The sequence below is a fragment of the Castor canadensis genome, chromosome 7, assembly GCF_047511655.1.
Source record: "Castor canadensis chromosome 7, mCasCan1.hap1v2, whole genome shotgun sequence".
In the NCBI taxonomy this organism is placed as follows: Eukaryota; Metazoa; Chordata; class Mammalia; order Rodentia; family Castoridae; genus Castor; species Castor canadensis.
Window position 1 is genome coordinate 120,567,783 of NC_133392.1, and position 10,020 is coordinate 120,577,802.

The 10,020-nt window shown below is 50.0% G+C and overlaps 1 protein-coding gene across 1 annotated transcript; it reads right to left on the reverse strand.

Moving 5' to 3' along the window:
* Nucleotides 1–2,389: 2,389 nt before the first annotated feature.
* Dmrtb1 (DMRT like family B with proline rich C-terminal 1) lies at nt 2,390–9,020 on the reverse strand. The gene is made up of 4 exons (XM_074077946.1): nt 8,459–9,020; nt 6,115–6,320; nt 3,769–3,973; nt 2,390–2,457 (listed from the first exon to the last, which is right to left on the reverse strand). The coding sequence occupies exons 1-4, from the start codon at nt 9,012–9,014 to the stop codon at nt 2,390–2,392; spliced, it is 1,035 nt and encodes a 344-aa protein (XP_073934047.1). The 5' UTR covers nt 9,015–9,020.
* Between the last annotated feature and the right edge of the window lie 1,000 nt (nt 9,021–10,020).

The window sequence follows — 10,020 nt, forward strand, 5'->3', positions numbered from 1 at the left end:
CCAATTCCTCCCACCACCCCACTGAGACCAGATCAGCAGCAGCAGCCACTCTGTGAAGGCAGGTTGCTAGGCAACAGGCCCCACCCCTGCTGCTGCCCACCTGCCCTCTCCAGGCAGCTCCTGCCAGTGTGTCTGGCAAGGAATGCCACAGACTGCCTCTGGAATATTTTTCTGGCTTACAGCTAAACCCCAGCCATTTGGAATGAACAGGCAGTATTGTCATTGGATGCTGGTTTCTCTGCTTTCCATCCTTTTCTGTCTGAAACTGGCCCACTCTAACCACTCCAGGACCCTGGCTGGGCATCCAGGGAGGCAGAGCCTGGGGAAATAGGCAGGTCGGTCCAATTGAAGATGTTGGTCTGTATTAGTTTATTTACTTGTTTGTTTGTGGCAGGATTTTGCTATGGAGCCCACGCTGGCCTTTAGTTCACCATGTAGCCCAAGCTGGACTGGTCTCATGAGCCTTCTGCTTCAGCCTCTTGATAGCTGGGATTACAGAAATGGAGGGTTATGAGGAGGGCAGCAACAAGAGCAGATATAGTTTCTAGTGCTTATGTTGTTGCTGCTAGAAGACAAATTATCTGGAGTGTGAGCTGGTTTGTCTGGAAGGGCTTCAGAACACAGGAATCCACTGACCCAGCAGGACAAGGAACCATGGTAGAGACCATAGGAACACTAAAAGTAGTTAGAGGCTCTTACAACTTGGCTCACATCAGGGGGAAAGCAGGCCTCCCATCCTGAAACCAGCAGGCTGGGGGCAGCACTGGGGCAGGCTCCTGCCCCACAGTTGATCTTTTCACCCCGGGAGGCACCCCAAGGCTCCAGAAAAGATGCTGAGTCATTTCCAGATCCATCAGATCACAGGCCTAAAACTGAGAAACTCTTCCCTTCCTGAAGTCCTGTGGGTGGGACCCCTACAGCAGGAAGATACTTCTCAGAAGACCAAAGCCTTCCCTCTCAAACCACACAGGCTAAGTAAACATCCATTTCCTAGTATTGGTCTGGAGTGGTATAGACAAAGACTATTCTTGTGTTTACTTCTGTGTGTGCTGATCAGAAATGGGAAAACAGCTTTATTGATTAATGTAGCCTGGTTGAAAAGTCTTTCGAAATGTGGAATCTAAAATAAAATTTAATGTAATGAAAAAGTAAGGTTACAATCCAGCCCTACACCTTGCTATACTAACTAGTCAGGGTCCAGTTAGGATGGTGAGGCCAAGTGGACCAAGAAGGCAGGTTTTCTCCCACTCTCCCAGGGACTTGCATTACTGTGGCCTCTAGGGCAGGACAAGCATTGGCGGGACTTACAGTTCAGCTCCCAGGCCAAGCTATTCCAGACTCACTGCATTCTAAGGTCAGGCTATAGCCAATGGCAATCTGCAGGCCTCAGGTCTCCCATGCCTGCTTTCACCCTGCTGAAAGCTTTTTACAAAACAGCAACTGAACAATTCCCAAGATGAAGCCTGGTTCAGTATCTTCCAACAGAACACGTGGCCCCACTTGGCACACTGGTATTGGGAGAAGTTAAGGTACTATTTCTCAGTGATCCTTCTGTCCTAGTTCCCCTGAATCCCCTATCCAGGCTCCTGCTGAACACAGTTCTCTGTCAGGATTAAAGAGAGAACAGACCTTCCACAAGGATTTTCACTGCTTATTTTATTTCAATAGTCAACTGTCCCCAGACAAGAAACTGCTGACGTAACAGGCGATTTACTGTACCATTCTATTCTCTGAGAACTGCTTGAGTGCTTCTGAGCTGCCTACTATAAAAACATTCAATAGTGAAACTCGAACAGATTTTTAAAACCAGAAATGGCTTAAACTTCAAGGAGGGAATGTGAAGTGGCCCCAGAGGTCAGGATGCTTACTAACAAAACCACTGGAGAAGAGGCGAGGGGCAGTGGCTGTGCAAAGGCAGGATGCTGCAGACCTGCTGTCAACATCCTGGTCCTGGTTGCTTACACCAGCCATGTGGATGGGCTGGGGGTCTGATGTCTGAAGTACCCTAGCCCTGGGGACCAGGCAAAGAGGACAGAAGGCTGAAATAGATAATGCCTTCTGTTCTGAGAGGGGCCTGAGGAAATCAAAGGCCACCTATGGGGGTGAGCATAATAAACAGCATGACTCAGGATGGTTAAATTCATTCCTATACGTGAGATTCACCAAGCCCCCACTCCTCAGAGCCCTGGCTCTCTGGACAATATCTTCCTCCATGCCTCTCCTCAACCCCAAGCCTTAGAAATCACCCTTCTCCCTCCTATCTTGAATGAGAATTAGCTGCTATCTTATACCTATCAATACCCTTACTCCCTAAACAACACTGAACACAGACAAGAAAATCATTGCTGTAACACCCAACTCCCCTGCTGGCCTGGAGGACAATCTGGGCTTAGTCAGACTGCTCCTGAGATGATGATGGCTGGCTGGGCTCACAGGGCACTTCTGCATCCTGGTCATCTGTAAAAAACAAACAAGGTGGTGAGATTTAGAAAGAGGGTGAATTACCTACTTTCAGAGGCAGATTTTCTACAAGACTTTCTCATCATTCCTAGCCTCTGTGGAGAATTTGTCTTTAATTTGCCAGGCAAGAGACTGGCATCTGACCTTGGCCACAAGGTAGACTCAAGTTCTACCTCCAGCTCTGTTCCTTACAGCCAGGTACATTAAGTAAACCCAGCTCTGAACCCCAGTTTGCCCTTCTGTAAATGAGATGGCACCTACCTTGCTCAACAGCAGGGGGACTAGATGGAACAGTAAGTGACAACTAACTGTCACCAATGCCTTCATGGCTTCAGGTTCTAAGTCATTTGTAGACTAGTTAAATGAGGTAGGGACCATTATTAGTCTGCTTTTGCAGATGCTGAAACTGAGGCACCAAGGAAAATGCACTTGTCCAAGGTCACACAGCTAATGAGTAAGGGAGCCCAGTACTCATGCTCAGGCCACCAACACTGGGCCAAGCATCTTTAAGCCACACTATACCAGCACATATAGATATTGCATACACAGCAAGTGTGAAACACACCTGAGTTTCCTCTTCAGGAAAATGGGTGTGATAGCCTAAGCGCATAAGATGGTTCTGACAGTTGTGTTAAAGACATCCTTGAGATTAGCAGCCTTTTCCAAATCACAGGAGGCTCAGGGAAAATTGAAAAGAACAGTCCTAGAACCTTTCATTCCTGAGGGCTCTCAAAACAAATCCCAGCATGTTTTCACACCCGTATGTGTAGCCAATCATGCTACAGGTGAGAAGACTGGGCTCAGGGCCCAGATGTCACAGGCAGTAGTGGCAGAACTGTAAGGCAGGCTCTCCAGCTCTTTTCTAGGTCTCTGTAGAGTGACTCCTAATGTGGCTGCAAGTTCAGCCTCTGCTGCCCCTGCGGAGACACCCTGGCCTAGAGGCCTGGCTTCTTTGGTCTGCTGAACATACCATGGGTATGTGTCCCCACACCTTGCCCAGAGGGCTGATAAGGCGAGGGAATTAGCACTGAACTTGGAGCCAGACAGAGAACCTGGTTCAAATCTCAGCCTGCCATCTACATCCACCAGAACCTACTGGGGATTGGATTTCCTCATCTGGGAATCCCATTCCTGCCTCCCTTAGTTGCATGCTTATTGGGGGAGGGTATGGGATGAGTTTATCCCAGGGCCCAGCAGTTTAACTTTTGTGCCTTATATCCCTTCTCTCTATACCCACTTCGATGGCTCCCTTTCCTCCACACAAAATCTTCCTGGCTCTTCTAGAAGCAGAAGATGGTGGTCACTTACCAGTGTTCTCCTTGTCAGTATCAGACAGGATGGTCAGTGAGAAAGACGGTGGTGATGGTGGCGGTGGTGGGGGTGGGAGGAAGTGGAGCGCAGAGAGAAAGCCTGGTGGGAGAAACTGGGGCTGTGGCACTGGTGGCAGAGGTGGCGGCGGTGGTGGTGGCGGAGGGTAGAAGGTTGGCTGGAAGTCTCCAACTGGTTCTGACACCTGCATTACAAATGCAGCAGAGAGGAAGAGAGGGACAGTCAGCCAGGTAGGCTAACTAAACACACCTCTGATTCCCCCAAATGGGGGACTCCCCCTGGGGTAGTCACATTTCTGTGACCCAAGACACCCCAAGTAGGGCACTTGGAACAGGGTTTTCATAAACACCTGTTAAAGGACTGAAAGTACGCAGAAGGAATGTGCAGGCCTGTCTCAGATAATCCTAGAGACCAGCTGAGCAGGACGCAACTGCACCCTCTGCATGTGCCAGAGGGATGGTACTCAGATCCTTACCACACTAGGTGGGTTCTATTACTACCCTGGGTGTTCTGATGAAAAACATGTTCAGTGAGAGGATGCTTCAGGCCCAGGGCCACAGAGCTGGTCAGAGGCAAAGACAACTGCATCCCAAATCTGTGTGACCCACAGCCCACTCAGCTGATCATGGTGCTGTGGAAGGGTCTCAATGCAACCTAACCTGAGGGCCCCTTATCTGGCACAGGTAATGACTTTAACCAAAGTGTTCTGGGGGGGGTTGAGGGGGGAAGATTTCAGCAATCTTAGTGTAGCCCAGCCGTTCCTGAGGTCGAGAGAAGCTGGGTGACCTCAGGCAAGTGGCCTCAAGGACCAGACCTGCTGTTCTTCTGCTCTTTAGTGGCACTAAGCCTGGCCCACAAAGAGAATCTGGAGGGGATGCACAGCCCAGAACTTCACCAGGAAAACAGGGTTTAATATGAAACTGTCATGCATTGTGCAGGTGGTTATCATTTATTTCTCTAAGTTGAGACTTCAGAGCAGCACATCCCAAGCAGTGACTCAGGGGCCTCTAGTCCTGTGAGGTACTGTTAAGTGCTCTAAAAGTGTTCTTTGTTGAGTGAGTTTGAGAAACCCCACTTACTGCTCACCACAATGGATGGTTAAATGTGAGTATAGTTAAGGCTCTGGGACTCTATAACATACCTTAAATTAAGCCAACATTTCCTAACATTATTCGCCCACAAGGAATGGAAGAAAGTCCCTTTTTAATTAGCTACTATGCATCAGACCCTGAGCGAGGCACACCTTATTTAACCTGTTCATGAGACAGATATTCCTACCACCCTGACAGACTAAGAGCCAGAGAGAGGTCCTGGGAGGGCACTTTCCCAGTGTGCACGGCTGGTAGATGGTGGAGGTACTAGTGCACCCTAGGCCTGTTCAGATCCAGGGCCTGTGCTCTCTCACGAAGAGGAGACTAGAAGAGGCAGGTGGACAGAGACAAGGATAAGAAAAGGAAGATGTCCCTAAGGAGTGTCTCCAGTCTGCACAAGGGGCAGCAAGACATGGGTGAAATTGATTTAGTCTCTTGGGTTTGGAACAGCCTCACAAATACACATGTGATCCTCCCTCAAACATGACAGGGGTGGGAGGGAATTATTAGTGTTTTAATTACAAGCTGCTCAGCCAAGTCTCTCCCTGGATCACAGCTCTTGCCTGGGGCCTGTGGTGGCAGCTTGGGCCCAGATACCCAACTGAGTTCACACTCTTAACAAAGGCGTCTGGCAAGCCTGTCAGTCAGAGCCCTGCCCTGGACGCCAGGCTCAGGCTTCTGTACGAGCAGACAGTGTGGTGCTGGCTCTGCTTGGCCACAGCCCCTCTCTTTGTGTGGAGACTGGCAAGGCTCTACTGAGTTGCAAAGGGGTAGCCAAAAGAGGCACCCACATCTATCAGGCTGGGCAGCCACAGGTAGCTTGAGAGTGAGGGGATATACCAGGTTTGTTCTATTTCTGCACGACAGACACACTTGAGGCGGCAGAAAGTGCCTGGGAGCTCCAGAGTCTGGGTGACTCTGTGTGGTACACATCCTCCCTCCACATCAACGGTGTGATCTGAATTCCAGTCCCTCATTCGGTAGTCCTGTGACCTTGGTGCTCAGGAAAATGAAGGCCCTTGTCAGTCACTCTTGAGCTTCCAAGCCATTTCGCCTCCATCTCTGTAGAGAACACATGCCACAGCCCAGGCCCAGAGATGCAGTCCTGTCTACATGTGTGCGCTCCCAGAGGCAAACCATTTATGACCACTGGCTTCCTGGGACTGAAGACCAATAAAGGCAGAAAGGGTAGATTGGATAAGGAGTCCAGAAAGGAATCAGGGTTGGGACTCACCAAGCCTCCTTCATGGTAACGGCTACAGGAGACATGCCGGAAGCCCCTCTGCGGGGGCACCCCTGGGGCTGGAGATGCATCCTGGTAGCCCAGTGAGAATGGGCGATAGGAGTGCATGGGGGAGCAGCTGGGGTACAGCTTGGAAGTCTCTCTCTCCAGGTACTCAGCCCCTACCACACAACTGGAGTTGATGCTTACAGGATGCCCTGAGGAAGGCAAGCAATGAGGGAAATATTAAAAACATAGAGCTGGGTGGGAAAAAAAGCATTGCATAACTTACTGCCCCAGATGACAGCATAATAAACACCCATATCCAATTGCCCATATTCAACTAAATTCTTATGCTTTTGACCACACTGCCCTTTAATCCTTCAACCATGCCTCGCTGCTCTTGCAGCCATTCCAAGGCCTCTGCAAATGCTCTTCCCTCAGCTTGGAAGGATTTTTTTCTACCTACTCACTTTGCCTCCTAAGTCCTCAGCACAGACAGTCCCTGACTTATAATTGTTCGACTTAATGATGTTTTGACTTTACAATGGTGCAAAAGTGATATGCATTCGAGTTTTCATCTTTTCCCCAGCTGGCGATGGCGATATGCAGTAAGATATTCTCTTGAGATGCTGGGCATCAGCAGTGAGGTGCAACTCTCAGCCAACCAATGGATCACCAGGGGTAACAGCCACTACTCCATGGTAGACTGTGTTACTAAGCTAGGATGTTCAGTAGGTCATGTGTAGTAAATACATTTTTTACTTGGGCTATTTCCAGCTTACAATGGCTTTATCAGGACATAAACCCATCATAAGTTGAGAAGCATCTGTATTCAACTCTTCCTTGAATGACAAGTCATCAATTACTAGAGCTCTATACATTGATTGGTGTGATTCTTTTATCAGTGTTGTTCCTCCCAAAAAGACAATGAATATTAACTGTGACAAATACTTGAGAGAAAAAGTTTAAAGGAGGAAGGATTTATTTTGGCCAACAGTTTCATTCCGTGGTAACTGGCTCCATTGTTTATGGTTCATGGTGAGGCAGAACATCGTGGCAGAAGGATGTGGCAAAACAGAGGCTTGCCTCATGGCAGCCAGGAAGCATTAAGAGAATGCCTGTGCATTCTCTCCTTCTTCCCTTTTATACCATCCAGCACCCCAGGCTATGAGATGGAATTACCTGCATTCAGGGTGTTGTTTTCCCCACTGAGTAAATCCTCTATGAAAATACCCTCACACACCCATAGGTGTGCTTTACTAATCTCCCTGGCCCTTCACAATCTAAATCAAATTGATGATCAAGATTAACCACCACTTCATACCACTGGTGTTGAGCACATTGTGACTGCTCAATTCCCATTTGCTGAGAAATAGAAAAAAGGCACTCCCACATCCTTGGAACTGCTTTTTCATGTCTGTTTTCCCCCATTACAGAGCTAATAACCTGGGGACCTACTCAGAAAGTACTAGAAGGCAGAAACTGCCTTCACAGCACACCCAGACAAAAATCCCTTAGCATACAGAGGGGAGAGACTGCCACTGAAAGAAGGAACTTGGCCAAGGTTACAGGGTAAGCAGCCTCCTGACTCAGGCCTGTGCCCTTTCTACACTGCCATAGGAAAAAGTACCAAGAAAACACAAGTCTGCATCCAGTAAGCTGCATTTTTTTCAAACCTCAAATCTACATGTGACTTAAAATTACACTGGAAACAGTGCAACAGAGGAACGGATGCAATTTACGCACACGGTGAGGGAAGAAAATAAAGCAGCAACTACATCTCACGGGATCAACTGTTCCTTCCAGCACACCAAGACAAAAGCTGCCTTCTGCCCATCCCAACCTGAGAAAGGGTGGGAAGGGGGTGCGCAGGCGCACTGGGGCAGAGCGCTACTGAAGGGCGGAGCCTCCCACCACGCAGCACAAAGAGAGGGGAGGGGCGCGCAGGCGCACTGGGGCAGAGCGCTACTGAAGGGCGGAGCCTCCCACCACGCAGCACAAAGAGAGGGGAGGGGCGCGCAGGCGCAGTCAGAGCCCGGGCCCTGTGGAAGGAAGAAACGCAAGGGCCAGCTCACCCAGGCGCCATCTTTTTCTTGCAAAGTGGAAAGGCAAAATCTTGAATCTAAATGTTCAAAGCCTCCCCTGGAACACCCATCCCCCATGCCTCTTTTTTAATTTTCATAAAGGGGCACTCCACCCAAATCTGAAGGTTTTTCAGGGCAACGCTACCTCTGAAAAGCATTTTGCCCAACCCAGCGCAGGCCTGGGCCGCCAGTGTGGGAGAGCGGGAGGCCACAGGCCCGAGAGGAACTGCCGGAGGGGGCCAGGCCGCGCGGGCCCTTGGGGCTCTTACCGAAGTCCGCGAAGTCGGCGAACGGCGGGCCGGCCACGGGCCGCAGCGGCCTGCGCAGCTCCGGGCGGCAGGGAAATGCCCTGCCCGCGGCCTCAGGCGCGAGCTGGGCCGCCGCGCGGCCCGGCAGCCAGGCGCCGGCGCGTTCGCTCGGCCCCACGTGGCCGCGGCGGCCCAGAACCGGCTGGAAGGCGCTCGGGCCGGGGCTTCGGCCGCGCGGGGGCCTCGCGAGGAAACAGGCGGCCACGCGGCCCTCGGGGCCAGGCCCGGCGCCTTCGGAAGCCGCCAGAGGAGGCAGCGGATGGAGGCCCGAGCTTGGGGCGGCGGCCGCAGCCCCGGAGGCCAGCTGGGGCCCCTGCGCGCCCAGAGCCGCCTCCTGCTCCTCCTCGGCGGCCTGCTTCTTGAGCACTTTCTGCGCAGCCATGATCTTCTGGCGCTCCGTGATGAGGTAGCACTTCTCGCAGATGCACTGCTTCCAGCGACACTTGCCCGCGTGGCCCTTGACTGGCACCAAGAAGCCATGGTTCCGGCACCTCGAGCATTTGGGGGTGCGCAGCATCTTGTCAGCCAGCTTGGCAAGGTCTGTCTTCATAACACAACCGTCACCTTTGCGAGCTGCAGAGCGAATGGAACAGGATGAGCGGCGCCCCACAAGTCCCTGGTGCTGGGGACATTGGATACACTTGTAGCAAAACAGCTCGCTCTGTCCCGGGAGCTGCAAGACTCTTGCATTTCTCCTGGTTTTTTGGGTGCAAAATTTGCAGAGTGCCTGTGTCTTGGGTAATTAGGTACAGAGATGGGGCTGAATAAATTCCAAATGGAATGCTATTGCATTTATGTCATCTGGATTATCTTGAGTCTAAAGCGTTTAAATTTTCTAAACTTTCTATTGCCGCCAACCCGTAGAGGTATAAAACAAACAACCAAACAAACAAACAAAAAAAAAGCACGCAGATATTTAGTGATCCACAGATTTAAAACTCCTGAGGAATATGGTTCCTGTAAACACGTTCCTGTAGCAAAACAGTGGAAGAGGCAAGCCATTTTTCTCCTCTCCAAAGTTACTGATTCTGCAGAGGAGGAGCCATTCAAGTGATACTTCCAGAATGTTCTCAGGTGCTTAGTGCAGTGGGATGGTTGCCCAAGGGTGTGCCCTTAAAAAAGTTCTGAATTCTTACCAGTCTTGCTGGTGTAGGGATTGTGGAAGATAGTACATTCCTGTTGTTGACACCTTTCAAAGTAAAGCTTAACTATGTTCTAAAGTGAAATAGACAGGATATTGTGGCACTAGCTTGAGTTTTAACTCTTCTGAATTTAGTTATCCATCTGAAACACCCCAAATCTTGTGAAATGCTGGCACAAACGTCATAGTTTACCCAAAGACACTATTATTCATACACTTTTTTGATAGAAATTTGGGATCGTCTGAGGTCTTTTGGAGGTATCAAAAAAAGAAAAGGGGGATCTATGCTTAAGCACTTATCATAGGATGTTTTTTTAAGGAGGTATTTATGGTTAATACGTAGCTTAAAACGCATGCATTTTTCACTGGCCTTCTTTTGAAT

Coding starts and splice junctions, on each gene's coding strand:
- Dmrtb1 (XM_074077946.1), bottom strand. CDS start 9,014: ATGCTGCGCACCCCCAAATGCTCGAGGTGCCGGAACCATGGCTTCTTG. Junction 6,321..8,458: donor CGCCGACTTCGCGGACTTCG/GTAAGAGCCCCA, acceptor TGCCTTCCTCAG/GGCATCCTGTAAGCATCAAC. Junction 2,458..3,768: donor TACTGACAAGGAGAACACTG/GTAAGTGACCAC, acceptor TGTTTTTTACAG/ATGACCAGGATGCAGAAGTG.